The sequence below is a fragment of the Trachemys scripta genome, chromosome 12, assembly GCF_013100865.1.
Source record: "Trachemys scripta elegans isolate TJP31775 chromosome 12, CAS_Tse_1.0, whole genome shotgun sequence".
Classification (NCBI taxonomy): Eukaryota; Metazoa; Chordata; order Testudines; family Emydidae; genus Trachemys; species Trachemys scripta.
Genome location: NC_048309.1, coordinates 15,152,879 through 15,170,469, shown reverse-complemented (window position 1 = coordinate 15,170,469; position 17,591 = coordinate 15,152,879). Strand labels below are relative to the sequence as shown.

At 39.1% G+C, this 17,591-nt stretch overlaps 1 protein-coding gene across 1 annotated transcript in view; it reads right to left on the bottom strand.

Annotated features, from left to right (window-relative positions):
• Positions 1-1,687: 1,687 nt before the first annotated feature.
• The window catches only part of NFATC2 (nuclear factor of activated T cells 2), a 121,279-nt gene continuing 105,375 nt past the window's right edge, over positions 1,688-17,591 (bottom strand). Inside the window, exon 9 of the mRNA XM_034787608.1 lies at positions 1,688-8,181. Coding sequence (XP_034643499.1) covers positions 8,126-8,181 — 56 coding nt within the window. The 3' untranslated portion in view covers positions 1,688-8,125. The remainder of the gene's footprint in view (positions 8,182-17,591) is intronic.

Sequence of the window (17,591 nt, the reverse complement as noted above, 5' to 3'; positions counted from 1 at the left end):
CTAGCTTTTCCCTGGGCTTCCAAGCCGCCCCCCTGCCCAATGTCCCCTCCCTCCCCCCCCAAAAAAACAAAAACAAAAACAAAAAACCCTCAGCAATTTTCTGTGCCAGCAGTCTTAACAGTTATGGCGGAGGCCATAGGCTTTCCCTTTTTTAAAAAGTTCCTTGGTTGCTAATAAATGTAATGCCATTCTCTTTTCATCCATGCATTGGGACCTAGAAGCTAGCCTCTCTTGCCCCCATCTTCATGCTATCAAAGCTGTCTTGGGGACCAGGATAACTAATTGGATTTACGATGTATTTTGCTGCACATTTACCAGGGGCCTTAATGGCAAACAGTTTAAACTTTGTACAGTGAATGCAATGCTGCTGAAAGGGCATTTATTACAGAACAAGGCATTTATCATGATGTATTTATAAAAAGAGCCTGGTATGAGACTGAAAAAGGGCTTCTTAAATGCAGTAAATTAAATTTGTTGTCAAAATCTTGTAGATCACTTATTTACACAGTGAAGCATGAGAGCTTGCAAGTTATCATACTAGACCCAGATGTTCATTAGAAACATGAATCTTCCTTCCTTACTACCTTGCTACTTCCTTATTTTGCTACCAAAAGAAATGTAGTTAAAAATATAATGTTGCAAGGGCATAAATGATCGGATTTAAACCTACAAAAGCCAGGACATTCACAGTTAAGAAAATTTGGGGCACTGTTGTAGGGTTCTGTTTTGGGCCCAAGAAATGAATTAAAGCCAGAGCATCAGCTCAGGTGCTCAAGTTTTCAGCCTTAACTGTGGAATTTCGAGGTTAAGTTACTTGCATTGTCCTGTGGCTGAATACAGCTAAAATTCTGTGTGCCATGTATTTGCTAGTCATAAAATGTTCTCCCTAGCCAGTAACAGCTTCTTTGTTGGCTAAGCTTGTCTGGTTTATGGGCTTCCCAGCCTTTGTGCAGTGTAGTAGGAGTTAAGAACTTCCACATGGTTCTTGCTCCAAGGCTTTTGTGAATAAGCAAAGCATTTGCTTCTATGTCCAACAAATGCATCAAATATGCTTTGAATTTTCTGTTTTTAAATGCAAAGGATAATATTGATTTTGTTAAGGAAAATGTCTTTAATTGTATGCTACATAAACTTAAATGTTACTAAGAAATAATGGGCTTTCTGGGCACCTTTCCAGCACAGCAGTCTGAAAATGTACCTTTTAGTGTGTCCAGAAAAGAACTGCAGATTTGGGATTTAGATGAACACAAATTAAACGGACCACATCTCCAATAACTGTAAACTGTGTATATGAATACTTTGCTCAAATGGAAATTAAATTTGTACCTTTCCGTAACCCTCTACAGCGCATCTGTTAATTTGGCCTGTTTGGTTCTCTTACTAGGAAAACAGAAAATGACTGTTGAGAGCTAAGGATGGACTTTATCATTTCTTTTCACTATGTAATTCAATCTGAATTTCTACAGAAACCAGAGAAGACTTTGATTCACAGGGAGTTATCTAGCTTGCAAACAATGATGCCGATTCGGAAATTTTTACTCATACTAGCGTCACCAAAGAATCCCACTAAAGCAGTCTCATTGGGATTATTCAGGAGAGTGAATGTTACAAGATCAACCCTAATTACTGTAAATAAGGTGATACAGGTATTTAAGAACACACAAACACACATGCTGCAGATGTTATCCTTTGATTTATTGCTAAACTATCATAGTACAAGCTATATAAAAATATTTTACAGATAGGAAAAATCATTGAATTGGAGGTTAACAATTTTTTGCATAGGAATGTGTGTTATATAAACCCCTCTTCACTTTTTAAGCATAGACTTTTGCACAAGCAAGTTAGTAGTAAAATGTCTGTTTGAAAGTCATTTGCTCACTTCAGGTGAGTATCTGCATTTAACGCAGAGTGTTAGCTGAACATGGAGACTGTGACTTGAGCAGCGAGCCTGGAAATACAGGGATCACCAGAAATAGTTATTTTTTAATTGATTTACTTACTTATTGCCCAATTATGCCACCCTTACTGACACTGAATAGCACCTGACTTCACCCATAGTCTACAACCTGCCGACACCCATTGGCCTACTCATGTAGTAAGGTACTGCTTAGCATAAGTATGAGCATTGCAGTCTAGGCCTTAGTACTATTTGAAAATAACCCATCTACTCTATAACAGATAGATGGATTGTTTGGAAACTCAGTGTATCCATGTAGCATCTGCATAGGTCATTATTGCTGGAATCTTCCAGCTTTTTTGTAGCAGTTTCAGGGGAGTTAGCGAAGGAAACTCGAAATATAAACTTTTCCCCTGATTGCCTCTCATTGGCAGCCTATATGATCATATACAGCTACCAGCACCTGCATTTGAAACTTTATTGCAACATTAGTCAGGTACCAGTTTATTTCTTTGGATTACACACAAGGAACAATTAAAAATAGATAAATCTTACATAGACTATAATAAGGTGATTGATGCTGGTTAAGCAAATTGTTAGCAACTGTCATTCACTGGGGTTACACAGTAGCACAGATGTAAGAGAAAGGTTTACTAACTTCATGTGAAATGTTCAAAGGGGTGGATAGTTCATATTGTATTAAGAGCTAATTGGTACATTGGTGTCTATCCCTTTTCATATCAAGCTAAATGCTTTAGAATTACGTGTGAAATCATGGACAATACGAAAAACACATCACAAATTCCATAGGAAACAGTAAGTAACTGAGTTTTGGGGAATCTGTGGTTCACTTTTTCTTAATCCAATTTAGGCACTTCTCCCAATTCCATAAGCACAAACAGTATAAATAACAAACATTCAATACTAAATTGGGCCATCAGATAATTTAAAATGGGTCAAACATCACCAGGTTTGACCCAGTTTTATATCTTAAATTTAGACAAACATTTTCTTGAATCCATGTAAGAAACAATTGTTCTGTGATAAGTAGCAATTTGGAAACTGATTCATTGGAAAACAAGTCACATTGAAGTATTTTGAAAAATAGTGTGTTCAAAAACATGTTTGGAGTCTTTGGAACACTTATCAAATACCAACTTGAAATCATTTATCTTACGGGGGAAAAGTTCAATAACAAATGCATAGAGAAATTAATCCACTTGGAAAAAATGCAAAACAATCCTTTATAAATACCATTTCTAATGCAAAAGATGTTGCATATTTGGGGCAGATAAAAAGCATAGACACTTTTATTTTTTAAGATATCGATTACAAAATATATTAAAAAACATGCTAGCTAATTTTGAGAACTGTTTTGGATATATTATCAAGCAGCAGCATTTTTATACAATAGAGAATAACATAGTTATGTCTTTGGAAATATACTACATTCAGAAAATGGTGTATTCCTACAAGAAGAATGAAGTAATACATATTTACATGGATACAAATAAAGCAAGTGCAAAAAACATGGCTCTTCTACATTCTTTCTACCAATAAAAACACATACAATAGACACTTTCAATCCACTGCTGCTGTTCAGATCTTACATTTTGCTCATTCTCATGGAGAAAAACAAAACTGGGCTGCATATTTCATTGCAAATCTCTTCACAAGCAATTACTCCCCTGGCAAACTTTACTTACAACATTTGTAACTGACATAAAATCTTCCTTATAGCTGTCAACTCCCATTACGCTCTCGGACTGTTTATGTATCAAGAATGATTATTTTATTTTATATATTTATATAATTGATGCAACAGTTTATAGAAGCGCATCCTGTAATTTGCAGCCAAAGCTATGACGGAAAAGTGTGGGGGGAAAAAAAGACAGCTAGACGCACTTTGAGTTACAATGAGCCCCATGTATTTAGCATGGTATAACATTGATGGAAAACACATTAGAGTTGTTCACCCTGCAGACATTATATTTGGCGGGCCTTTGGTACAATAGCAGGAAGGCACTGTGGTGAAACATTCAGATAACTGAGGAAAGACAGAATTTCCTCATGTGCAAATATGGCTATTTTCCAGATAAAGTGAGAACAAATTACTCACAAATGCTATTAACTCTTCAAAGTTGAACCTAATGTTTCTACAGCGAGAGCAAGAGAGCAATTTTTATTTATGTAACAATATTAATACTGGAAAAACACTGCTTAGCAAAAAAAAAAAAAAGAAATAATTTAGTACTATATATTTTGAAGCTATTCAGCATAGCTATAACATTTTTAAGAGACAAAACTGCATTACGCTGTGTCTTAGGATCCTCCTCCCTCTCTCCAGAAATAAATATGAAGTTAGTTAAGACTATATTATTTATCGAATGTTTTGCATGTAAAATGATGACAAGCAGATACAGTAGTATAGGCAGACTCCATGTAGCTGTAAATAAAACCACTAAAATGTAGTCTATATTATATGAATGTATGAAGAGCCTTGATCCTTTAGCTGACATCATGCGGGTGCAGTGTTCTGTCCCTTTGGTGCCAGTCGCAGGATTGCAACCCAAGTATATAACATATGTGTGTATATGCTCATACACAAATACATCTAATTAGCTATGTATTAAACTTAGGAAGAAAAGCTCCAGTTTAATGCAAGCGGCACTAGAACCCTTGCAGCACATAAAAATTACTATCCCACCGTACGCAGCCTAGCTCTTGAAGGAAAATGTAAGATCAATGGATTTAAAAATAAAAACAAAACAAGTCTTCCACCAAAATAGAAGAGAGAGCATGTTTAACAGGCAAATCCTGCAATGTGACTTCAGTGGAACTCCACGTGCGTGTCACATTTTAAGGATCAAAACCTTAGTTCCTGTTTGGTTTATACATTTATGTATCATGGTAAGAAAAGCCTAATATGTAAAATGGGGAAATGATGCAGGATGCTCAACTGATAATTTAGGGGCAGTGCCAGAACAGGTAGGCACACTTAATGGGAACACATGTACTATGATTTCACATTTCATTTGGGTAATTGCATGTTGAGATGACCAAGGTTTCTAGTGGATTTGTGTGTGCAATTACCCCATATACTTGTCCAAGTCAGGCATGCATTTGTGTGTATAATGTTGTTGAAAACCTGTCGCTTCTTGGGGTTTTATTTTTAAACTATCATTTAATGAGTTGCAGTGTTTTTAGAACATGCCATCTAGCCAATGTATTGTGTAAACAAAATAATTAGTTCACATATTTCTTTGTGCTGCTTATTAAAATCCAACAAGAAGAGAGTCCATACGGGAAAACAAATCTGCCAAGTAATTTTTATGGTAGCTTTTAATTACTTTATGCCCAAATTGTGTAAAACTGGAAAACTCACTACACACTTGCTCAAGTAAAGTCAGCTGAAGTAAACAACTTGTGCAAGATGACTTTGTTCCTTGAGAACCAAGACAATTCAAAACAATCGGATGTTTTGCCTGGAACTTTATCTGCCTTAAAAAGAACCAGAGATCTTAAATATCTCATGGTACACTGCATTATTAAAGCAAGTCTCTGAGGAAATTAAAACATATTAAAACATAGCACCTAGAGTTGTTGAATAATATACAATAATTCCACTACATCTAGGTCATTTTTAATTCATCATATTCAAAGCCCCAGGCTTGCTCCCATGGAAGCCAATGGCAAAAAGTCTATTGACTTCAATGGGTACAGGACCAGGACTTGAACCTTTTGTTGTATTATTTACAGATGGAGCATGTGTAGCTGGCTATATGAATGGCAGACTGAAACATCCACTGCTGGCAGTATTGTGTGATAGTCACATTTAGTATTGGTGAAATGGCATATGGGAAAATGACCTTCTGAAAAAGATTCTAATCGTACAAAGCAGAATACCTTCCAACTGGAAGAAATGCTCCTGCTTGGTCTGTGTGTTACACTAACACTGTCTGCATGTATGAGCAGTATATGTTTGACCCACCTGAAAAAAAGAAGAAGCAAACTTCATGAGCAGGCCACATAGCTAATCAACTTTTTGATTAAGAATAGAAAGGGGCTCCAGTAAGCCACAAAATTCTGTTCAGGATATAAACTCAAACTTTAAATGACCTAAGAAGGTTTGAATCCAGGCTTTTGTTTTTCCCATTTGCAAAATTCTGATTTCAGATACTCCAAAGATCCTGGGTTGTTTAAGATCCAAGATTTTGGTTGAGGTCCATTTCTCAATCAGGCATTCTGAAGCTATGCAAAGGCTTATATCCTGGAGAGAGTTAGTGAAATGCTATCCATTAAATCTCTCCAGGATATAAGCCTTTGCATATCTTAAGTGGTAGAATTTAGTGGCAGAAAATATATATTTTCACAAAACTCATGAAGAATGGCTGTGCCAAACCCAGTACTTATTCCATGGGGTCTATGCACTTATCTTTCATGCAGCATTGGGCAAACATTCTACAGAAGTTCTGATCTAATATTTTCATACAACCTAATTCATGCTGTCACCATGTAGACACATGGGTACTGGCAATCTTTGCTTTGAAACCCTTGAGTCTTTAGCTAGTGTGCCTTCTAGAGGGATCTTTAGCACTGCAAATTTCCTACAAGCACTTTTAAGGATATTGATTTCATTAATTTAACAAAAGATTATTACATTTTTACATTATTACATTTGCTGCAATATTATGGTTAGCCCTTACTGTATTTCTTTATCCAAGTATTATATCTTTTTATCATGGCAGGGAAGCAATAACCCACTAAAAATGGAAAGCGTGAAACTTGACAAGCTTACTAGCTGTGCATCTGCAAATGGCAAATATTATCCATATTCTGTTTCTTATTGTGATTAACTTTCATGAGCACAGTATATTCAAACTATGTGTTAGCACTAGAAGTCGTACATAGCTAACTTATTAGACTAACAAGGAAGTTCAGCCTTTCTGTAAATTGCTGCTGGCTTTTCAAAGCAAAAGAAAAAAAGACAAATAAATGTGTGGCTTCTTTTAGATGTAATTACTTTCCCCTGCAGCTTGTATGGTTAAATGTTGTGGCTTCTAAATGAGAGCAGTTACGAATTGAAGGCAGGTTCTACATGAAAATAAACAGCAGCACTTTATTAGAATAAAAAAATTAAAAGCTGTCAATGTATTGGCTAACCAGTAATTTGGGTCAATCACAAAGTCTTTTGACAGGTATAATTCTGCTTGAATTTTGTAACTCCAATAGATGCATCCGCTTCATCTTATCAGGGGTTATTTTAACTTGGGCTGTACATTAGAAACGTTGAATTGCTCTTTTAACTTAATTCTCTCTAAGCATCCCTCTCCTTCAAAGGCACATCAACTCTGATTAAAAACAACAAAGAAAGTTCTGGATTCACGTGGCAACTACAGTGTGGTGTGCTGAGCACAGGAGTAGGAGTCAGGAAACCTGGGTTCTGTTCCCAGATCAGACTGAGACCTGGTCTAGTCTTAAATATTAGTTCAACATGGCTACACCCCTGTGTACTGTAGCTTTGCTGACCTAACCCTCAGGATAGATGCAGCTAGGTTGATGGAAGAATTCGTCCATTGACCTAGTTGCTGCCCCTGCGAGAGGTGGATTACCTACAGGGATGGAAAAACACCTTCCATCAATGTAGAACCCATAGTGTAGATGTGGCCTGACTCGTGCAAGTCCCTTAACTGATGGGTGCCTCAGTTACCCCCATTGATAACATTGGGAATAATAATGTGTGACCTGTGTTTGTAAAGGGCTTTGAGATCTGGATGGAAAGGTATTGCTATTTAAATGCAAAGTGTTGTTAATCTTATATAAAATGCAAGCACTCCCTCTGCCCTTATTTCCCGTTACCATCTAATTAAGTGCTAATATATAACCACATTTGCTGTAGAACAGAGCTCTGGAGCGATGCCTTTCTTCTCCCTTATTATTATGATATATATATATATTTTTGCAGCAGGCAAGACACATACCGTGTTATATGAGAACAATACAATCTTTGGACTAAAGGAAGGGTGTCCTTTTGATGTTTACAGAGAGAGGTGGCGAGTTGCTTAGTCAAGGCTGTCAGCTTGATGCCAATACATTGTTCCTTGCATTGAATCGGTGCCTTGAGATGAACGATTAAGGAAGCAGAAGGTTGAAGGGGCAGTGGAAGGATCTAAACAGGTCAGTTATGGAAGGATTCAGTAAAAGTTGTCTCACAAATCTCTTCTTCTACGTCTGATTTCTGGCAGGGAGTCCAGAAAACTCCTTCCTGATAATTTCATTAACTGTGAAATGAAAAAGGGGAAAGAGATTTAGCATGTTCTGAAAGTGATGGGAATCCAAAGCAATCTGAGCAGGTTTTGCTATTAAGTCTCAAACATCCCCTTGACATTTTATAACAACATATCTATTATTAACAAAAAACCCAAACACTCAGATAACTCAGTTCCCAACTGGATCACCAAAATGTGCATATGCATAAAATAATTCTTTTCCTGCTTCGTAGACAAAAAAGTCCCAAAGAGTCAGTGGATATTGACATTCTTACCAAGATGAAGTAAGAAAAATTAGAAAAGTGAAGCACCAAATTTTGGGAAGTGCATTTTTACACATGCCAAACTTGTGTGCTTGCATTGAAAATTCTGTGCAAGTAAGTCATGTGCAAAAGTATTTTTCTGAAAATCTTGCCCTTAACATATTTGTCGCATAGTGTATTTTTCTTTACAGCAGAGAAATAAAACTTCCATGTTCCATGTCTCTTTATGCAATTATTACTCTAACCTCCTGACATTGTGTGCTGGTGACTAATAATAAAGACCAACAGAATGCATTAGTGTACTCCCTTCCTTGCTTTTCTATGCAAAAACCCAAAACAACGTCCTTATGTGTTACAATATACAGTAGAACCTCAGAGTTATGAACATCTCGGGAATGGAGGTTGTTCATAACTCTGAAACGTTTGTAACTGTGAACAAAATGGTGGTTCTTTCAAAAGTTTACAACTGAACATTGACTTAATACAGCTTTGAAACTTTACTACGTAGAAGAAAAATCCCCCCCACCTTTTTTTAGTAGTTTACGTTTAACACAGAACTGTATTTGCCTTTTTTTTTTTTTTTTTTGGTCGCTGCTGCTTTTTTTCCGGTTCCAAATGAGGTCCGTGGTTGACCAGTCAGTTCATAACTATGGTGTTCATAACCCTGAGGTTCTACTGTAGTATGCAGTGTTGTAGCTATGTCAATCCCAGGATATTAGGTAATATCTTTTATCAGACCAACTTCTACTGGTGAGAGAGAGACACGCTTTCAAGCTTACAAAGAGCTTTTCTTCAGGTCTGGGAAGCGTACTCCCACATAGTTGTTATTGGGGCATTTAGTGCACCGGATCAGGTACACCACATGTAGTGATAGGCATATGTAGGATTCACAGATTTGAAAGGTGTGTTGTGGGGAGGGGGAAGGATTTCCTGAATCCCCTCTTCTGGCCTTCAGACAGCCCCCCAACCCCTCCAAGCTCAGAAGAAGAAGAAAATTCCCCACACACCAGGACATACCAACTCAAAGCGGCATCAGACCCTGCCAGAACAACTGATGCAAAACCTAGCCATATCTCCACTGCTAAATGGAGATAATGGGTAGCTATCTCATTTGGAGGTGACATTACCTGATTTGTATCTGGCACAGGAATTATGTGTGCATATTTTTGCCAGAATTTGCTATTTGTGGGTTCAGTTTAACCTCTCAGAATCATGGCAATTGCATTTGCAAATAAAGTGCATAATTATGAATATATGGGCCTCTCTATCGATCTTGGTAAATTCTTGTTAAAATCATAATAACCAAATATTCAAAATTTTAGAAGCCCAGATCTATGATCAAAATTACTTCAACTGCTTGTGTAAATTGATTATATGCTCACAATAGTAAGTACCTTACTAATTTTTGCATGCAATTACTGGGGGTGCATTACAGATGGATTAGTCCAGAACACCAGATCCAAACTCTCTTCTTGCCCCAAATCTTTGGCGAAAATTCAGATTTGGATCCATTTCCAGATCCGAATGGGCCCATCTCTAATTGCTCTTGCAATCACGGGCTCACCTTTTTGCATGGGAACTTAGAACTGCCATTTGAATTTTTGTTGGAACTAGTTCACTTAAAACAGTATGTATCCTCTGCCCAAGCCACTGTACAGAGAGAGAGAGAGAAATGCCAATTTAGGAAAGAACTTATGCGCATGCTTCAGTACCCTATCTGAATAAGGAGATTCTTTTCTGAAGCAGGGTTAGAAAGAGATCAAAATACATTGAACCCTTTTTAATTAATCAGAGAATGAACCTAACAATAGAATAAAAATTCAGTGCCACATGTTAAGATGCCATAGAAAATGAATCTGTTAAGGGCAAGGACTGCTTAAAAGACACAGTGCCAGTGTAACAAACCAGCTGGTGTTTCATACTATAATAGTGTCCCTTTTGAAAAAAACTGTAGTGTTCAGTGATCTGTGCTTTATTCTGCAGACGGGATTTGGACTCCCCACACTGATGCAGCAGAGCAGTATTAAGTTCAATGCATTCAGGGCTTCTACACACCTATTTAGAGGGAAAGTAGGTTCTACCCCTCCGTGCACAGAAATCCCACTAGCAGTACACCTCAGAATTTAGCACATCTTCCTAATTCTAGTCAGGATATGCTTTCATGTTCCTGACCTTGATTTGATTGTTGGAGGCGCCTACTGAAAAGCAGAGGTATGCTAGAAAAAACTATTATACAGCGAAGGGGATTTTTACTATCTCCTCATGCCTAAACTTCCACCTGCCATATCTTATATCAGCTTCTGCCCATAACCACTTGTGCAAGTTCACTGAAACAACTGTATAGCTGAAGGTTATTAGCTCTGTTGTGGTTCTGAGGCTTTGCAGTGTAATCAAACTGCCAGTGGGAGGTGAGATTGCTCTAGTTTCATGCAAAACCGACTTAGGCTCAGCTTAAAGGACTTCCTGTTTTCTCTACCCAGGAAATGAGAGGAGCAGATCTTCAATGGAAATTTTCATAGCCTCTGCTGCTAAAAATAGCAGTGAGGTGAAAGAAGTGGGCACCGACTCTACGGGGTCATTTCCTTTATAAAAAGGAGTGGGCTGAAACGGCAGCCTGATTTATTTATCAACACGTTTGTTCATTCAGTCAGTGTATCAAAAACATATTGTATGTGCATTTCCTGTCAATTTAATACAGCCACCTCATATGGAAACATGACATTCTTCCTGATGACAAGAGGTCATTTCAGTCTAGCGAGGGCTAATATTTTAGCTGGAAACAAGAAGGTGAAAAAGACTTACCCTATTTGGAAAATAGACCTAAACTAATCTTTGTAAACTTACTGCGGGAAATTCGTCTGGGATACTGATTTTTTTTTCTTTTGTTTCTACTGCTAAAAATAAAACTTGAGTAAAGCAAAAACTGCAGGGCAGGGCTGCCAGGCTAACAGCACAGCGACAGGAGAACAGCTACTCTCTGGTCTCCAGTGCAAATATGGATGACTCTGTAGCTGGTAGGTGCAAAACAGTGTGGACAATGTAGTGAGGCCGTTGAAATCTAGCGGTTATAGGGTTTATTTGACAGTCAGCTTCACTTTCTCCCCCGCAAGTTGAATTCATTTGCATTGCAGGGTTTTATTGGCTGAGGTGACAGGGTGGACAGCAGTGACTCTACAACAGTAGAAACAACAGAGCAACACAGTGAACCAGACAGCTTTGTAACCTGACTGGTTACTGTTTCTTGGACTGCGGTGGGGCTTCATGGGTGTACACAAGGGCAGAGGTTTGTCTGTGCTATGGCGGGTGAGGCTTTTGGTTCCTGAGGGCTGCAGAGCAAACTCTCATTTTTGTATATATTTATTACTAATGAAAGTCAGAATGAGTCGATAAGGCTGTAAAGTAAGCTAGCCAGAGGCTGCTGTCTTCTTGCTATAAATGGGCCTGAGCCACAACACTGCAGCTTTAAGAGAAGGACCAGCAATACTGTTTGTACAGCACCTAGCACACCTGGGTCCTCGCCCAAAACGGGGGCTCCTAAGCACTACTGCACTACAACTAAATAAAATAACAGCAACTGGAGCCAATCTTCCCAGCTCAGGGTTATCTCGACACTGGGCTGAATGAAACCATTCATGTTGAACCTGTCTTTCTCGGTATTTTGGGAGAATCTGAATCCCTATCCAGATCTGATTTTGGTGACCTGAGTTTCTATCGTGGGCTGACTGGGAGCTACAAATCCAGACACACCCAAACTTTGGAGGAAGTTTGCATTCTGATCAGACTTTCATCTCTAAATGTCTCTTTTTGTGGTAGCATAGGCCTGGTCTACACTACACAGTTAGGTCGATGTAAGACAGCTTACATTGACCTAATTATGTCAGTGTACACTCTACAGCCTTGTCCCGCAGATGTAAGTGCCCTATTTCATGCTGACATCATAACTCCATCCCCGTAAGAGGCGTAGCACTTACGTCGGTGTAGTTAGGATGATGCAGCGTCTTGTAGACACTGCGTTACTTATATCAGCTGTTGGCTGTCTTGTCAAGAAAGCTGGTCAGTTAGAACCCGGCAGCCCCCAGCTCCCCACTTCTAGCTGGGCTGCTGCCCACAGGCTCCCTGCTCAGGGAGCCAAGAAGTTCAGGCGGCTGCCCTCTGCTCCCGCTTGAGAGCCGGGAGGCAAGAGCTGAGGGCATAGCTGGACTCCCAGTGGAGAGCTGCACAGATCTGAGAGCCCTGACTCTCAGTCCTCCCTGCCCCCCGCCCCCTTCAGTCAGTGGAAGTGCTGTGGGTGAGGATGCGCACCACCGACAAAAGCAGGGTAGTTATTGCACTGGCTGTAAGTCGACCTATCTTTGGTCGACTTACAGCTGTAGCGTAGAAATGCCCATAATTAAAATATCCAGTATAGGGTGGACACTTCCACATCCCCGGAATACCGGACATTCCAATATTTCCAGGAACGGCGTGACCCTATCCCTGCTGACATGACTTCACGTGCACTGTGCAAGTGAAATCACGCTGCATGGAGGAAGCCATTTTGAAGACCACCTCCCCCCTACTCCCACTGGCGTGATCTCATATGCACGGTGCATGCTGGGGAGGTGAAGGTAGCGTGCCATTCAAAATGGTTTTCCCCGTCTTTGATACCAGATACAATCACATCCAAGTTTGTCTCAATACTGGAAAGGGGCCAAACCTTAGCAAAAGAGGAATGTCTAAAACTAGAGCAGACAAATGGCCTGCCTAGTCCAGTATCGCTACTCATTAGTTGAGAGTAAACAGAAATGATCTGACTAATGAATAAAATGTTATCATCTTAAGGTGCCTGTTGTGTGCCTGCTTTGTAGTGGACTGTCACCTATGTTGAAGCCAGAAGAGCTGATAAAACAGGACAAGCCACATTATGAGGACATAAACAAACATTATGAAAAGTAAATAATAAAGAATGCACATTTAAATAATATCTGATGTCAGCTGAACAGAACAGGGAAATTCTCAGGCCAGAATTCCTACTGCAGCTTATCCTTGTGTGTGACTCCATTTAATATGGAATGCATCAGCCCTAGTACTTGGAGATCCCTGCAGTAGCTACAAGCAACAGTATGGCTCAAGCACCATGCATTACTGCAATCTGCATTACTTTGGGTTAGTTAGTACTTTACTGTCCAGTTTTCTAAGGGCCTTCAAAACTATGACTGCAACAATGTCCTCTCCCCCATATTTGCACATGCAAATAAGCACCTGAGCAACGTGAGGCAGTCGCTTTTCTATTAGATACCCATTTGGCACATGCACAAATATTGAGCCACATTTTCAATAGGATGGCTGCCATTTTGTGAGTGCAATTTGCACTGGTAATTTTGTACTTGACTTGGATTATGGTCATGAATTGAAGTGCTGGCGTCTTCAGTGACCTACATTAAGGGACTGTGCTATGGCCACAGTGGTGGCTGGTGCCTTTCTTGAGGAACGGATTCTACCCCTTCATGTGAGGTAGAGGGATAGCTCAGTGGTTTGAGCATTGGCCTACTAAACCCAGGGCTATGAGTTCAATGCTTAAGGGGGCTATTTAGGGATCTAGGTCAAAAATCTGTCTGGGACTTGGTCCTGCTTTGAGCAGGTGGTTTGGACTAGATGACCTCCTAAAGTCCCTTTCAGCCCTGCTATTCTATGTTTCCCTGCACAAGCTTGTTTATTGGTCTCTGTAGAAGAGGCGCTGGATTCTATCTTCTCTGATTTCGACATTATGGATCCAGAGGAAGGGCTTGTAGTTGGGGGATCTAGACTGGGTCTCACAAGACTGGGGTGCTGTTGGCAGCTCACCACAGACTTCCTGCATGACCTTGGGCAAGTCACTTAAACTCTCTGTGCCTCAGCTCCCCATCTGCTCAATAAGGATAATAACGTTCACCTGCCTCATGGGAGTGTGTGAGGATAAATTCATTAATGTTTGTGACGAGCTATTTTACTGTGGCCTTTATGAGCCTAGACAGATAAAACCCTAAGAGTCAAAATCCATATGAAATATCTGAATTCTTTCAGCCCTCAGTTCAGGTGTCTATGCTGCTTTACAAAGGGCCACATCCACATTACACACAGGGGTAGATCCTCAGCTGGTGTAACCTGGAATAGGTCCACTGGAGTCATTGTGGAGGGATTTAAATTACAGATGGCTACACCACTAGAAAAAGGGTCCAGAATTGAATGTCCCTTTGACTTTTCAGTTTAAATCTGTATTATTGAAAAAAGCCTGCATGTAAATTTGTAGTAAAGCAGCTCTCTGCAAGGCAAAGAAAACAGGGTCAAAACTCTGATTTGCAAAACTCTTGTGTGCCAGGCTTGTGCTCCGAGCAACTTTTTACAGATGAATAATAAATCCCTAAAAAAAGAAGGGAGGGGAAAGATTAATTTTAGAAAACAACCTGCCTATCCCCTTGCAACAGGGAAGTTAGTGGGAATTGTAGTACCCATGTATACATTCAAGTCTAGCCACTTAAAAAGAGTAGAAGCCTAAAAGGATTCTTGCTAGCACTTTTACTCTGAGGATGTTAACCAGCAACAGCACAAGGACTGCTTTTGTATTTTTGCTGGTTAACATCCTCTCAGTAAAAGGACTATTATTACTAACGTCATGGGCTGACGATGCAAGATCCCAAGTTTACATGCACATGATAAAGTCACAGTTTTAATAAATAAATGCATTTTAAAAAAATCAAACCCCGTCTTGACAAATAAATTTAAAAGCTTGAGCCAAATGAAATATCCAAGGAAAGATAAAAAAAGAAAGAAAAGGGGGTCATGGAGTTCTCAATCAAGCAATGCTCCATTCTAATCAGTGGGCCAAAGTCAGACTTGATTTAAGTGGATGTGATGCCACTTAAAGTGAGCTTGATTCTCTTCTCACGTAGGACCCTACCCAATGATCATTGAAATCAAAGAAAATACTCTCACTGGCCGTGGTGGGCATTGAGTCAGGTCCTTGTGGCTGCATAAATCAGAAGTAATTCTTAGTCACATCATTGCAGCCATGCCACCATAAAACCAGGGCAAGTGAGAAGACTCTCTTGCCCAGGTGGAGTCCTGTGACAGTGAAGTTTGCAGGATCTGGCCCAAAATTCTCACTAAAGGAGATGAAACTAATCTGCGTTGCAGGATAAATTCCCCTCTCTTCTCTGTGCTGCAGTTCAGAAATCCTGCTTATTCATGGACATTGCCAGGGGTTCTGCATGTGAAACAAGTGCAGAATATGCATGAAAGAACTGACTGCATATAAGAGACCCACAGTGAGGAGTGGAGAGGACGATCTTTCCTCACAGTTGTAGAATGATGCGTTTGCTAGGAACACAGTTTGATACACCCAGGCGAACTGCGGGTTCTAATGACATAAGGTAGGCACCACATGTAAATGTCAATATTCTTATACACAGAGCATGCACAATCCAATGCCTTTTCCCTGCCCACCAAGCCCCAGATATTTCAGGAAATCTACAAGGTATATAAAATGGAAGCAAGAGGAATTAAAAAAAAAAAGATTTAAAAGCTTTTAAGCCAAATTAAAAGTGGCAGGATTTTTAATTTTGTTTTAAAATAAGTATAAGGTTAAGAAAACACACAGCTGGAGAAAAGGCAGAAAAATATCAATTACCTTTTACTTTGATTGCTTGGATCAAAGATCACAGTCATTCTGTTTCATATAATGTTTTGTATCCAGCTAAGGTGTGTATCTATCAGCTCTGAAAAAGATTTGCAAAACCATTTTTGAGAAAAAAATTGTAACCTTCAGCCTATTTCATAAGGCCAAATGTTACAGTTATCGGCTACTCTTTCATTGTGTGTCTTAGTTTATTAAACGGACATTTCGGCATACACAATACACAAGGCAGAACTTAACCGCTGACCTTTTATTGGCTCAGATCCAGCACTCTATTTTACTGGGTTTTTTTGCATTTCCTAACTGATATTATTATCTAAAAATGAATATTAAAAATTATCCCGATAAATTACCTTGATTCAAACTGTACGAGACGTGCCAATAATTTGATCTGAGATTTCTGAGGCACAGGAGGTTCATGTGTCTTATAAGCCAGGTCAAAGACTAGTCACTGCCTTTTACAGTAATTCCACATAATTATCATCTTAGTGGCCCAAATGAAACATGATACAAATATGCCAAATCTAATCTCAGCCTCTTTTAGATTACCCGATGGCCATGTAAATGCATTAGATTTTTGCATTTTCTATGAAGAACAGGAAAGTTATGTGCAAAGAAATTCTGAAAGTTACAGCTTTGCTTCAACCACAAAGGAGATGAAACTTTTTTCTCATAAAATGGCCATACTTCATAGTCAGTTTCTTTTGAGCTGTCAGATATCTTTAGATTTCCTTTAAATTCATTGTGAAAACCTTTGGCTCCTATTTAAACACAGTGCAGAGATTTTAAAAAATCCTCACAGTATTAAAGGAATAAAAATGCTCTTTCAAGAATAATCTAATTTTGAGATTCAGAAATGTCTTTGCAGTTAGATTTCAGTTGGCTATATACAGAAGAGAAATGTTTTACTTGGCTCCCTAAGATGGTGCAGCCATGTATTATGTGCTTGATCCTACCATTCAGTACATGAAATACATTATACCCTCTATCTTGGAAAACTATCCTTTGAACATGTGAGCACATCAACTTCCTACAGTACAGACTCAGATATATCAGGAAGAAGAAGCCAAGCCGCAGCAAGCTACACTGGTAAAAAATACAGGGGGACTTCTTAGTTTCTTCATTTAACAGAATGAAAGATACATTCTGGGATCTAGAAAGAGGTACTTCGCTCATACTCATTGAATGACTCCTAATGTATTCATCTGTTACAAAATTCCACTCTCTGATTTAAAGAACAGACTTGAACCCCTCTGGGACCCATTCCTCCTTCTCCTCTCCATTAGCTGCTCACTCTCCCACCATCCCTCACATAACCGGCTAGGTTGTTAATGTCATTTAATTGAGCAAACTCTTGAAACAAGTTAGATATGTAAAAGTAAATGGTAATTCTGTCCCCATACCCAATCTTGATCCCTGTTTAAATGGACTCAAAACCCATCCAACCAACAAGATCTTTCCAGGAATCTCATATATCATCTAGAAAGCAGATGCAAAACAGAATCTAA